The sequence below is a fragment of the Equus caballus genome, chromosome 8 (genome assembly GCF_041296265.1).
Source record: "Equus caballus isolate H_3958 breed thoroughbred chromosome 8, TB-T2T, whole genome shotgun sequence".
Classification (NCBI taxonomy): Eukaryota; Metazoa; Chordata; class Mammalia; order Perissodactyla; family Equidae; genus Equus; species Equus caballus.
The window spans coordinates 12,467,090-12,481,725 of record NC_091691.1 but is presented as its reverse complement, the minus strand read 5'-3'; the positions used below and the strand labels follow the sequence as shown (position 1 = coordinate 12,481,725).

The window sequence follows — 14,636 nt, the reverse complement described above, 5'->3', positions numbered from 1 at the left end:
GACTACCGTATCTGAAATGAAAATTATAATGGATGAGATTAATGGTAGATTGGACATTGCATAAGAAAAGGTTAGTGAACTTGAAGGCATATCAATAGACACTATCCAAAAAAACATAGAGAAAAAGTGAGCTGTGGGGTAAGTTGAAGTAGCCTAACATACTTGTATTTGGAGTCCCTGAAGCAGAGTGGGGGAAGGTTGTACAGAAAAAGTATTTTAAGAAATAATGGGCAAATATTTTCCCACTGGATGAAAACTGTAAGCCCCAGGTCCAAGAAACCCAATAAACATTAGTACAAAAGGAACATGAAAAAAAAAACCAAACTACACCACGGCACACCAAATAAGCAGCCAGAGGAAAAAATATGCACTTTTGAGGAACAGAGATACAAATCACAGCCTGTTTCTTGTTGGAAACAATGCAAGCCAGAAGACAGTGGAGCAATAACTTTAAAATACAGAAACAGAAAAAATGTCAACTTAGAATTCAATTCTTGGAAAAAATATCTTACAAGAATACAGTCAAGTAAGTGAATGTAAAGACTGGTGGAATTTGAATGAAGTATGTAGTTTAGTTAAACTTATTGCACCCATGTAAATTAACACATGGTTTTGAGAATATACTATGGTTATGTAAGATGTTATCTTTGGGGAAAGATGATAAAGGGTACTACTTCTTGTGAGTCTTAAATTATTTCAAAATAAATTTTATTTTTGGGGGGAAGATTAGCCCTGAGCTAACATCTGCCACCAATCCTCCTCTTTTTGCTGAGGAAGACTGGCCCTGAGCTAACATCCGTGCCCATCTTACTCTCCTTTTATGTGGGATGCCTGCTACGGCATGGCTTAACAAGCAGTGCACAGGTCTGCACCTGGGATCCAAACGGGCAAACCATGGGCCGCTGAAGCGGAACGTGCAAGCTTAACTGCTGCGCCACTGGGCCAGCCCCTAAAATTTTTTCCAAGGCGTGAAATAAACACTTTTTCAGACTTTCAGTAGTTGAAAGGATTTACCACCAGCAGATAGGTACTTCACTAGATATTAAAGGAAGTACTTCAGGCAGAAGGAAAACAGTACCCTGTGGAAATCTGGATCTGTACAAAGAATGAAGAGCACCAGAAACAGTAACTACATGAGTAAATATAAGAAACTTTCCCCCTTACAATTTACATCTCTTTGAAAGATAATTGACTATTCAAAGCAAAAGCAGTAACAATGTATTGTAGTGTTTATAACGTGTAGAAATAAAATATACGACAATAGCAGAAAGTTTGGGAGGGGAGAAATGGAAGTGTAATATTGTGAGCTTGTTGTACTATTTCTGAAGTACTTTAAGACTCAGTGATAGTCAGTGTTATGGACTGAATTATGTCTCCTCCAAATTTATAGGTTTAAGCCCTAATCCTTAATGTGACTGCATTTGAAATTGGGGCCTTTAAAGAGGTAATTAAGGTTAATTGTGGTCATAAGGATGGGCCCTTAATCTGATATGACTGGCGTCTTAGAAGAAATTGAGGAAATACCAGGGATGCGTGAGCACGGAGAAAAGGCCTGTTTCTGTGAGAAGAAACACAGCAAGAAGATGGTGTTTGCAAGCTAAGGAAACCTCAGGAGCAGCCAACGCTGCTGGCATTTTGATCTTGGACTCTCCCCTTCTAGAACTATGAGAAAATGAATTTCTGTTGTGTAAGCCACTCAGTATATTATGGCCCTAGCAGACTGGGATGGTTGGTGATAAGTTAAATCTATGTACTATAAAACCTAAGGCAACCACTGTAATATCAGAACAAAGAGTTACAGCTAATAAACTGGGAGGGGAGATAAAATGGAGTTTAAAAAATCAGGTAATCCCAAAGCAAGCAGAAAAAGGAAAAGGGAAACAAAGAACAGATGGAACAAATATAAAACAAATAGCAAGATGCTAGATAGATTTAAATTCAGTTATATCAGTAATCACATTAAATGTAAGTAGTCTAAACATCCCAATAAAAAGGCAGAGATTTTCAGATTGGATTAAAAAAAGAACAAGATCCAACTACATATGAAGCTGACCAGACACCTACTTTAAACATAAAGACAAAAATAGATTAATACCATGAACTAATTAAAAGAAAGCTGAACTAGTTGTATTCTTATCAGACGAAGTAGATTTCAGAGCAGTGAATGCTACCAGGGACAAAGAAGTTCATTTGGTAAAGATAAAGGGGACAGTTCATTGAGAGTATGGTTATGCCATTCTGAAATGTTTAGGCACTTAATAATAGAGGGTTAAAATATATGAGAGAAAGACTAATAGAATTGTAAAGAGAAAAAGAGAGTGATAGAGATTTCAGTATTCCTCTCTCAATAATCAAAGGAAGAGACAGAAAATCAGTAGATGTGAGACTTGAACAACTCTATTAGTTTGACGTTTGTAGAACACTCTGCCCACCAACAACCAAATACATATTATTTTCAAGTGCACATAGAACATTGACCAAGGCAGATCAATTCCGGGTCATGGAACAGGTCCCAATAAATTTAAAAGGATTCATGTCATACAAACATGTTCTCTGACCACAATGGAATTAAATTAGAAATCAATAACAGAAAAATCTTTGGAGAATCTTAAGTATTTGGATACTAAATAACGCACTTCTAAATTACTCATGGGGCAAAGAAGAAATGGAAAGGGAAATTAGAAAGTATTTTGAACTGAATGAAAAGGAAAACATGTCAAAAGTTGTGAGATGCCACTAAAGCAGTAATCAGAGGGAAATTTATAGCACTGAATGCCTATATTAGCAAAGAAAAAAGGTTCCCAAACCAATGATTTCAGCTTCTACCTTAAGAAACTAGAAAAAGAAGAGCAAATTAAACCCAAAGAAAGCATAAGGAAAGAAACAATTAAGATCAGGGCAGAAATCAATAAAGAGCAAATGGAAAAAAATAGAGAAAAATTAAACCAAAAGCTGGTTCTTTGAGAAGATCCATAAAATTGATAAATATCTAGCCAAACTGTTTATGAAAAAAAGATAAAAGTCACAAATTACCAGTATCAGGAATGAAATAGGTGACATCATTAGATCCTACAGATATTATTATAAGGATACTAAGGAAATATTATGAATCATTTTATGGCAATAAGTTTGACAAGAGATGAAACAGACAAATCTTTGAAAGACAGACTACCCAGGTTCACTCAGGAAGTAACAGATAACCTGATTAGCTCTAAATGCTTTAAAGAAATTGAATTTGTAGTGAAAAACCTTCCCACAACGATGGCCCAGATGGCTTCACTGGTGAGTTCTATCAAGTATTTAAGGAAGAAATAGTATGAGTTCTGCACAAAGTTTTCCAAAAAATTGAAAAAGAAGGAAAACTTCCCAACTCCTTCTATGAAGTCAGCATTACTATGATAGCAAAACCAGATGAAGACATTGCACACAAAGAAAACCAGTATATAAACCCAACTGTATTATCAGTAATCACATTAAATGTAAGGAGTCTAAACATCCCAATAATGCATATAGTGTAGTAGTCTAAATATCCCAATAATGTATAATGTATATTTCTCATGTATATAGATGCACAAGTTCTTAACAAAATTATAGTAGATTGAATCCCAATGGTATGTAAAAAGGATAATACACCATGAAGAATTGGAATTTGTCTCAGTCATGTAAGGTTGGTTTAATATTTAAAAATCCATTGATGTAACTAATCATATTACCTCACTAAAACCATATGATCATCTCAATAGATACAGAAAAAACATGTGACAAAATCTAACATCAATTCCTGGTAAAAACTCTCAGCAAACTAGAAATACAAGAGAACATCCTTAATCTGAAAAAAAAAAAAAAAAAACTGAAAAAACTAAAGCCGATATCATACGTAATGGTGAAAAACTAAATGCTTTTTTCCTAAGATCAGAATTAAGGCCAGAATGTCTGCTTTCACCACTTCTGTTTAGCATTTTACTGAATGTTCTAGTGTCATATGAAGAAGTGAGACATACACATTGGCAAGAAATAAGGGAAGATGTCTTTATTCACAGAGACGTAGTCATCTATAGTTAAAATATAAATCATCTGTAGCTAATAAGATAGAATCTTTAGAAAAAACTGTTAGAACAAATGAGTTCTGTAAAGTTGCATTATACAAAATCAACATACCCAACTCAGCTTTATTTCTCTATTGTAGTGTGATGAATGGTGGCCCCTGAAAAAATATGTTTACGTCCTAATCCCTGGAATTGGTGAATTTTACCAGATGTAATTAAGTTAAGGATCTTGAGATGAGATTATTCTGAATTATTCAGATGGGCCCTGAATCCAGTGACAAATGTTCTTTTAAGATTGAGGCAGAGGGAGATTGCACACAAAGGAGAAAGTGATGTGAGGATGGAGGGCAGAAACTGAAGTGATGTAGTACAAGCCAACGCACGCCCCCAAATGCTGGCAGTCACCAGAAGCTAGGAGAGAGGCATGGAGTGGATTCTTTCTGCTCCAGTGCCTCTGGAGGTAGTGCAACCACCTTAATTTTGGACTCCTGGCCTCCAGAAACTGTAAGAGAATAAATTTCTGTTGTTTTAAGCCATCAAGTTTGTGGTAATTAGTTCCAGCAGCCACAGGAAACTGGTACATGTATACTAGCAACAAACATTCATACATTGGGATGTTAAAAATTACGCAGTTTATGATAATATCAGAAATATAAAGTAGGGATCAGTCTGACAAAAGATCTGAAGACCTGTACAGTGAAAATTTTAGAACATTCCTGAGAGGAATTAAAGAAGACCTAAGTAAATGGAGATGTGTATCATGTTCATGAATCTGAAGACGTCAGTTCTCCCAAAATTGATGTATAGATTCAGTGCAATCTCAATTAAAATTCACCAGGCTGCTTAGTAGAAATTGACAAACTTATTCCAATCTTACTGTGAATATGCAAAAGGCCTATAAACCAAACCAAAGTAAAAAAAAAAAAACGACAAGAAAAAGATGCAAGACTTCCACTACCTGACTTCAAGAGTTACTGTAAAGCTACAATAATCAAGACAGTGTGCTGTTGGCATGAAGATGGATTGGCATCGGTGGAACAGATTACAGAGTCCGGAAATTAACTCCCTAATACATAGTTGATTTTTAACAAAGTAGCAAAGGCTATTCAGTGGAGAAAGAATTATCTTTTTAGCAAACAGTGCTGGGATAGTTGAGTGCAAAACATGTTAGTTTAGACCTATCCCTCACACTATATAAAGGTGAAACTCAGGGGCTGGCCCCGTGGCCGAGTCACTGTTTGCATGCTCTACTTTGGCTGCCCAGGGTTTTGCCGGTTTGGATCCTGGGCATGGACATGGCACCGCTCATCAGGCCATGCTGAGATGGCGCCCCACATAGCACAACCAGAAGGACCTGCAGCTAGAGTATATACAACTATGTACTGGAGGGCTTTGGGAAGAAGGAGGGGGAAGGGGAGCGGGAGGGGGTTGGTAACAGATGTTAGCTCAGGTGCTTATCTTTAAAAAAAAAAAAATTAACTCAGAGTGGGTCATAGACCTAAATGTAAAACGTGAAACTACAAAACTTGCAGAAGAAAATATCTGTGTCCATTGGTTAGGCAAATATTCCTTAGCTCCAACACTAAATACATGATCCATAAAAGAAAAACTTGATAAACTGGACTTCATAAACACTTAAGAACCTCTGTTCTTTGAAAGATACTATTGGGAAAATGTAAAGACAAATCATAGACCTGGAGAAAATGCTTGTATATCACGTATCTGACAAAGGACTTCTATCCATTACTGTCAAAATTCTGTAACAGAAAACAAGCAAACCCAATAAAAATGGTCAAAAAATGTGAATAGACTTTTCACCAAAGAAGATACAGAATGGTGAATCATTTGGGAAATGCAAATTATAGTTACGAGACTTTACTACACACCTACTAAGATGTCCAAAATGTAAAAGTCTGACCAAAGGCCTTGTTCCCGAGTAGAGTAATTTGATCTCTTCAGGTAGTACTGGTGGACATATTAAAATAGTACAACTCCTTTGGAAAACAGCGTACCAATTTTTTGAAAAGTTTGTGTATACACATACCATATGTCCAGGCCATTCACTGCTAGGTATTTACCCAAGAGTAACAAAACATGTTCATACAAGGACTTATACATGAGTATTCATTGCACCTTTGTTTGTAATAGCCAAAAACTGGAAACAACCTTTGTCCATCAGATGAAAGGATAAACAAATTGTGGTATGTTGATACTATTAAATGTTAATCAGCAGTAAAAAACATGAAGGAAATATTGGTAGAGGCAATGACACGGATGAATCTTAATGAAGCCAAGCGAAAGAAGCTAGCCAAAAAACCAGGACATACATATGTATGTAAGATTCATTTATATTAAATTCTAGAAAATACAGACTAATTTATAATGATAAAAAATGGATCAGTGATTGCCTAGAGACCAAATAGGGGAGCAGAGAGGAATGGAAAGGAGGGATTTAAAGGAGTCTCATGGAAGCTTGGGCATGATGGATAATATTCATTAATATTCATTAACTTAGTAGTGGTTTCATGATCATCTACCTATGTCGACTTATCAAAGTTTGTGTTTTAAATATGTGCAGTTTATTATATGTTGCTTATATCTAAATAAAGCTGTTAAGAAAAAGTCACCAGGTCATGTTTCATTCAGAGAATGGAAAGATTACTGATAACAACTTATGAAGCCATTAAGACAGGTAAAGCAAATTGAGCTCATTATAAGGAGTTATACCTTGGAAGTATTTTGTGGTTTTATGAGTTTCCTATGCAATTAAAAAAAGAAAACCTGACCAATGTTCAGGAATGTTAGTGGTTTCTCGATCATTCATACATCACCTTAAGACAACTTTCTTTTGCTTACAGACCTGTTTTACATGTGTAGCATGAAATATTTCATGATATTTTGTGTTGTAATTTCATTCAATCTTTCTCTTCCTATCTTTTTACCTAATTTTAAAAAATATTTAATGGCTTCACTATTTTGTTGCACTGTTTATTAAATATTAGTCCCCTAATTTTGGGACTAATTTATTGTGGTTTTAGATAGTAAGTATCCTGTTTGCAGTGGAGTCCAGCAGAGTATTAAATACTGAATTTTACTTTAAAAGTAAGCTTCCGTGGAATCATATAATAGTAGAAAAGTGTAAAATTGTATTAAATCTGAGTGAGAAACCTCATCAGAAAATTACTTCATTTTTTTAAAAAGCTTCATTGGTCATTTGTAGATAGGAAATACTCTCTCATTTTGATTGGATGGGATGTCTGGATTGAAACATTAATTATTATTTCATTTAAAATAAAACGATGATAATCACAACAGTACTTTTTCAGCTGAAGATCAGGACTCTTGATCTAATACATTTGTGTCCAGAGTACAGGTAGGAATCATACCCAAATGCTGGGGAATTATGTCAATTTGGAGAACTCACTATATAAAAAGGACTTGGTTGTTTTTGGCATGAAAGTTGCAGTGTAAATTTAAGTGTATGAGAACCTAAAATTCTATTTTTATTGACAAATTTTCACAAAGTGAATATCTCTTATTTGACTTGAATAAACATTGATTTTTTTTTCAAATGTGCATTTATAATGTTGAAGACACGAATGAAGAATAGGATTTAAAAGACAAATACAAATTAGATAGAAATAGAAATTTTGAATAGAAATACAATTATCTATATTAAAAAAGACAAATTTAATAATGTAGGAACAAATCTAGATAGTTATAAAGAGATTATCTAAATCATAGGGCAAAAATAATAAAACTTTTGCTTTTTCACTATTACTTTTCTCATTTCGTTCTCTTTAGTGTTGTTGAAGTTAGACAATTTATATAACCCAAGTCCTTGAATTGTCTCTCTAGACAGAATCTTCATCTCCTAAAGCTTAAAGAAATTATTTATTTTCTGATGAATGACTTTTCATTTTAATGTGATATTAGTTTTAGTTACCAGTTTTGTCTTATCTTTCAAAAAATTATTATTAATATGTTAAATGTGGGTGCCTATGCTATTTTGTTACTTTATAAAACTTATTTATATTTTAAACTAGTAATATTAAAGCAGTTTTAAGAATGCATCTTTTTATTGTAGTTATTGTTTTATCTAATTTTGTCATGAAAGAATTCTCATTATTATAGTAATTTTTCATTATTACTCTATTTCTGGTAGTTTTCTAATCTGGCTACAGGAATTTGTATTATCTGTTAATAATAGTAGCTCTACTCTCATTCCTAGATTTTGTTTTATACCTCAATCTTATGTAATTCTTTTTTTTTGCCATTTGAATCTTTTTACTTTTTCTCTAATCGCAAATACTTAGATTTGAATAAAACAAGCTCCGAAACTGCTCACTTAAGGGAACCACCCAGCCATCTTAAATCAGGAAACAGGAAGGAGGGAGGGTTTTAGGCCCTTCTTTTCACTTTTTAATTAAAATTCACTGTCAGGTAGGTTTTTTGCATCTGTGCTTGTTGCAGTTTAGTGTATAAATTTTTTAGTTAAATTTTAATAACTTCTATTATAAATTTGGAGGCCCTTTACAATTTGTTATAATGACATTTTATATATACGGTTTGTTTGGAAACACTAGAATAGACTTTCCCTTCCTTTTTCTCCTTTATAGGATCCCTTAAAAGTAGACTTTCAAATTAATTTAGAATAGATTTAATTTAGAGAAACTCAGCTTTGAAATCAGATGGTCTGTTATTCACAGTGAATGTAGGATATAAGTGAAATGTAAACTGGGTAATACCTAATTCTCAGGAATATGCTACTAAGATCTTTGTATGCATATATAATTTTCTTTGTCTAAATTTGCTGTCTCTTAGTAATCTTGTAATCCTGAAGTCCCTATCTCTCCCAGGCGTTTTGGAGTCTTTAACCAAAATACCTGATTACTTTTATCTTGATTCTTATCTTCTAAAATAGATTTAGGATTAAATCTGATTTAGCTCTGAAATGATCTTGTTGGTAGCCTTTGTTCTCTTTCAACTAGCTCAGTAAAATGCACTGACTTATTTTCTACTCTAGAAACTAAGGAATTGACCATACTTTTAAAGAACATGCCACTATTTTTGAAAACTTCAAAATTTGGAAGGTTTAAAATATATATATATAAGTGATGGAAGAGGATTTTTTTCTCTTTGGAAAGTATATTTTGGCTGAGGCCTGATTGTTTTTCTTTTCAGAATTTCATGTCTCAAATGTGGGAGTAAAAGATGTTCATTCTGTATATCTAATATATTTTAATTAAGCCCAGATTAACATTTCTTCTATATTCTGTCACTTTGTATTTAATTTTAACTGGCTTGTAACTGGTAAAATATTTGTTTTATAGTTTAAAATTACGTTAGCCTGTTGACTTATCTTACAAATCTAATACTTTGAACTCTAACTTGGCAGTTTAAAGTGTCGTTCATATCAAGTAGGGTAGTTGTTCTTCAGTTGTACAATAATTAGTCCACCTTCTTATTTTCTGCCTTCTATGGAAATTAAGTTTTACATCCTAATGATCAATGCTAAAATACTTTTAAGTGATTAAATATTTTGCATCATGATTCAATGTGTTTTAAAACTTAGTTTATACGTATACATAGAATTTGGGCTGAAGTATGAACATAATAAATTATCTCCTTATTTGACCCTTTTGGAAGTTGAATTCAAATGATATCATTAACAGTCATTGAATCTTTATACTTAAGCATGTGGAATTTAAAGTGGTCACTATTTCAGAAAAATATTTAGGATATTCGTGTGTTCGACATGGAGAAAATATAGGCCATTTATCAGTTTGATATACAGTCTCATAATGTTCTAATAGTTTTTAAAGCCAAAAGTACCATTCCACGTTAATATATAAAATGTTTGGCATAGTACAACTGTGAAGAAATGTTTTTTCCATATAACCTCATAGTAACATATTTTTAATATAACAAAGTACATGTGATGCTTTGCAGGCATTGGGGCCTCTATTATGCTTTTCTTATATCTTGATTCCTCCCATATTTGCCTTGTTTTTAAGTGTTTTTTCTTGTCTTTACTCTGTTACCTAAATACATGGTACCATATTATTGGGGAAATGTCTCAAGTGCTTACAAAAAAGGAAGTGATTCATTTTGGAATAAAGACAGTTTTGACCTTGATCCTGGTAGAAGTGGTTTAGAGATATTAAATTTGAAACTTGTTGCTCAGTTTTGAGGTAGTCTCAACCTCCCAGTTCTCTAAAATGTGCTAGGATAGTTTGGTAATGATGCATATTTGACAATAAAGGCAAATTTTACATGTTTCTGAGGTTAAATTCTGCAAGTGAAATGATTACTATCTTCAAATTTGATTAAAAATTTCCTGCAAGAAAGAAATTTAATTATACCACCCCAAAATAAGAAAACTAAAAAACACTGTAAATCCTTTCAATAAAATACTTTGCTCAGTAAATAAAGCACTGTGGAGTAATGCCTAGTAGATTCAATGTCTTTTTTGGGCTTAAAGTGTGTTAACTTACTATATTTGATTTTTAAATAGACACCAAATCCTACTGCAAGCGAGTTTATTCCTAAAGGAGGATCAACCTCCAGGCTGAGTAACGTGTCCCAGTCAAATATGTCTGCCTTCTCTCAAGTTTTCTCTCACCCATCCATGGGAAGTCCTGCTGCTGCTGGATTAGCACCAGGTAAGCTGAGTAACTATTTCCAGTGACTTCTAGATATCAAATCTGTAAGCACCGTTTGCTGTGAGTCTGTCAGAACTGAAGTTGTATACTTGAATGATTCACATTTAAACACATTATAAGTTTTGTTTTGTAGGTTTTGGTACCATAGACCAAATGTGTAGTTGAAAATGATAAAGCAAAAATTTAAAGATGAACAAAAATTGTATATAAAGATATTTAAAAGCACAAAAATAAATTTAAAGGAGAAAATGGTTATTTAGAAAAAAATACCTATCTGGACCTTAGTATTTCTCTCTTTTTTAAAGTCAGCGATAATGCTGTTTCACTCAAAAACTTCTGTAAAAGCACCAGAAATAGAATATTGCTGTATATATATGTTTCAGAGTTCTCCTTTTCTACTAAGTTTCTAAAATAATAATTTATTCTATATCATTCTAAATAAAAGTTTAGATGTATTGCCTTTCAGATGTTTGACTATAAATTTGTAGTAGTAATTTTAAATTGGATATAGTATTATAAACAATAGTGGGAAAGAAATGTAAACTGTTAGGGGTCATTGAAGTAGGGAAAACAGTTCTTCTCAATCTCTTTCTTCCAAGTTTACCCATAATGGCAGAAGAGTTTGAACAAACCAGCGGTCTTGAGGCATAGTTCAAAGGGACTCTTTGAGAACCCTGTTTTCTTTGAAGTCCTCTCTTTTATTTTAAAAATTCATGCAAAGTTTGCCTTCTACTCCATAACATAAACATTTATTTTAATATAAAATATGAAAAATTTCTTAGATAACATCAGTCATCCCTGTGGATATGTACCTTAATTAGAAATGTAAGGTATGTGAAATTACATTGAATTCATAGCGAGTGCTGAGCAGGTTACTTTGTGTCTGTAAAATGTTTGAGCTGCCCACACAGATTATGTTTCAAGAACCCGCACTGAATAATCATCACTTGGTATTGAATATTTCAAAAACCAGAAACAAAATGAAATATACACACACTAAATGAAGCCAAAAGAGCTATCTAGATCAGCCTGGAACTAGTACTGCCTCCAGAGTTTAATCCAATTAGTAAGATAAGTCATGGGTTTTGATACTGCTATCAAAATCGAGGACGTTTTTTGGAAGAGGAATGAGAGAAGATAATAACAACTATGGAACAGAGCATCTGATTTAGCATGTAGAGTATCAAGCGTATGCAGAGGCTGAATAACCTTGTGTTGCCAAGGATTTTATCAGTGCCTCCTTCCCCCAATCCCCTCCCCTTCCCACTCCTCTTGCCCTCCCTTACCACCACCTCCACCTCACTTGTCCCCTTACCTTTTCTTCGACTTTGGCTCTTCTCAGGTTCAGTTAATTTTTGTAAACATTTTCCCTTCTTCCCTAGAGAGCAGTGTCAGAATTGAATGTCCCTGGTAGCCTAAAAGTTTTACTGCTAAGTAATACGCTACTATGGTTTTTCTCCCATTGAGGTGTGTTCGAGTTGTTTACATGAGCATAATCTCCATGTCGATTACACATCTAAAATTTCTTGGAGATTGTCCAAACTTCTGAGCAGTGTTTATAAAGCACCCACAATAATGGTATGCGTATGCCAATCAGAAAACTTCGGCTTTCTTAATTAAGCGCCAATTTATTTGGGCCTAACGACACATCTTCCCATCTTTCAAAAGTAAATATTTTGTTTGCATATTTGACTAGACTAGTTCAAGCTTGCCATTTAAAAAAAAATAGGCTTTTGAAGTATTGAAGGAGTTAAAAATGCCAAAGGGAATTTTAGGTCCTGAAAACATTTACTTAAAAAATCCATTAATGCTGTGGTATTTGTTTAAGCTTGCCAGTAGGGTATTTTCCTGTATGTTGGTAAGTGTTTCATTGGTCCCAATTGGGTATCACAACTAAATTTAGGGTGAAATTAATTAATTTAAAAATTAAATTAGCTGAGAAACTATTTATGCTTCTGCATAGTTCTAACATTAAAATATTCATTCCGCTTCCTATTAGTGAAAGTAATTACTATCTGGAACCATTGGAAATAGGCCAATATGGCATATTAAATGTATTCCTGAATTCTTTATACCTATTACTTAAAAATTGTTCATTCAAATGACAATCATTTAAGCTAAAATATTTTCCCAAAATACTGGAATGATGAATGGTTTTGCATTTATTATTTCTCCGTGTTTTCTCCTTTTAATTAATGGCTTACTATTCTTTGGAGATGAGCAAAGAAAAAAAATTGTCTGCCTTGCTTTCAGAAAACCGTTTTACCCCTTCTGTGTCTTCTATCGTTTCTTACCCACAAAGGTTATTTTTTTTTCAAGGCCTAGGAAAGGTTCTTGACATTTCTACTTTAAGGTTGTAGAATAAAAAAAGTCGTAGAGTTCTTTACCTACCTTGGTGGTGATTTAATTTATCTTTAATGCTTCTTGTCTACTGTAGTTGTAACCTATTGGTAATTTTCAGTTATAAAGTTTCATTTTCTCTTTTTTCAACTTATATTCCAGAAATTATTGCCCTTGAAAATAGGTCAAATTACTGTTTTTCTAAAAAATCTGAAACCTTAGTTTGGCACTCAAATGTAAAGTAGAATAATGTCACTTTTATTATATTTGGAAAAATACATATTGGAATATATTCTGACCAAAAGTGTAAAAATATTTAAGCAAAGTTGAGTAGCTATAAGTTGAGAACCACTTAACACACCCTTAGCAAAATTTATTTCCAAAGTGTGCTACAATAAGAATACTTTTAAAGTGGTGCATAGTCTAAAGATAAAGATACATTTTTCTAGTAGTTTTTGCTTTAGGCACACATTTTTTGAATAGATCTTTACAAGTGAAAATATGCCTACTCTAAGTATATGAAATGTTAATTTGTGGTTTAATTTTTTATGCCATGAGAAATAGTTTTATCATGAGAACTAATTGCTGAATTTTTTTTAATCAGAATTTTTCTTAAGAGTATTTTGATTTGATAGTAGACTTAGTAAACTAAGTCTTGGTATACTTTAAGTTTAATTACCTCAGTATTAACCATAGTCTGAAAGGGATTTTTAAGAGAGGTAGCAAAAGGAGCATACATTTCTGGGTAGTGTTCTGGTGTGTCATCTGCTGGTTTAATGCAGTTCTAACTCAAGAATTGGGCATCTCTTGTTCTGCTTAATTGTGTGTGGACACTTGGCAGGGGCGGAGGAGAGTCCCTGAATTTGAAAATGCCATCACCGATTTGTAAATGAGAAAGAAAGCCATAGTGACTTTCAGTATTTTCAAATATTCATTCCTTCAAGATGAGTACGGTGCAGATTTTGGGACTATTAGATATATTTTATTGTAAGTTATGATGACAAATCTCAGATGATTGATTTGGGGAGAAGAACTTAATTATTATACTAATCATTATTGAATAATTGTATTCATTTATTAGAAATTTTATTGTAATATTTTAGAAAAATCTAAAAAAAATCTATGTTTTTAGATCCAGTTTTTTGAAGTCTTTAATCTTTTTTTATATATTCCTGTGGGTGCCAAATCGATGGGTAAAATTGGCTAATATTCTTTATTTTTTGGCTTAGGCAAAGTATGAGCGGAAAGGGGAAATTAATATTTATCGTTCTTCTTAAAAATATTAAAATATTAAACTTTTTTTTATATATAGTGTACTATTTAAAAGTAGAGTTACTTATTCTTGTAATGTTGAAAGGTTTGAGTGAGGAGATTGTTTTTAAAGTTCTATGCTAAAAGATGTTCTATGATTCCTTAGCTCTATGGCGTTTCATATCATAGATGGAGAAATGGTGTGGAAGGTGCAGCGCCGAGTCCTCGAAGACCAGAGCAGTCTCGTCCGCTGTTTGTGGGATGAAGGCAGGAGCCCAGAGGTGAGAAGAGGCTGGGGCAGCAAAAGCCCCAGATGAAGCCTAGCCTACTGGGC

The 14,636-nt window shown here is 33.3% G+C and overlaps 1 protein-coding gene across 1 annotated transcript in view; it reads left to right on the top strand.

Annotated features, from left to right (window-relative positions):
• The window catches only part of LOC138915171 (PAN2-PAN3 deadenylation complex subunit PAN3-like), a 135,618-nt gene that overhangs the window by 47,392 nt on the left and 73,590 nt on the right, over positions 1–14,636 (top strand). The window contains exons 6-7 of the mRNA XM_070219897.1: positions 10,564–10,711; positions 14,492–14,583. Of these exons, the coding sequence (XP_070075998.1) occupies positions 10,564–10,711; positions 14,492–14,583 (240 nt within the window). The remainder of the gene's footprint in view (positions 1–10,563; positions 10,712–14,491; positions 14,584–14,636) is intronic.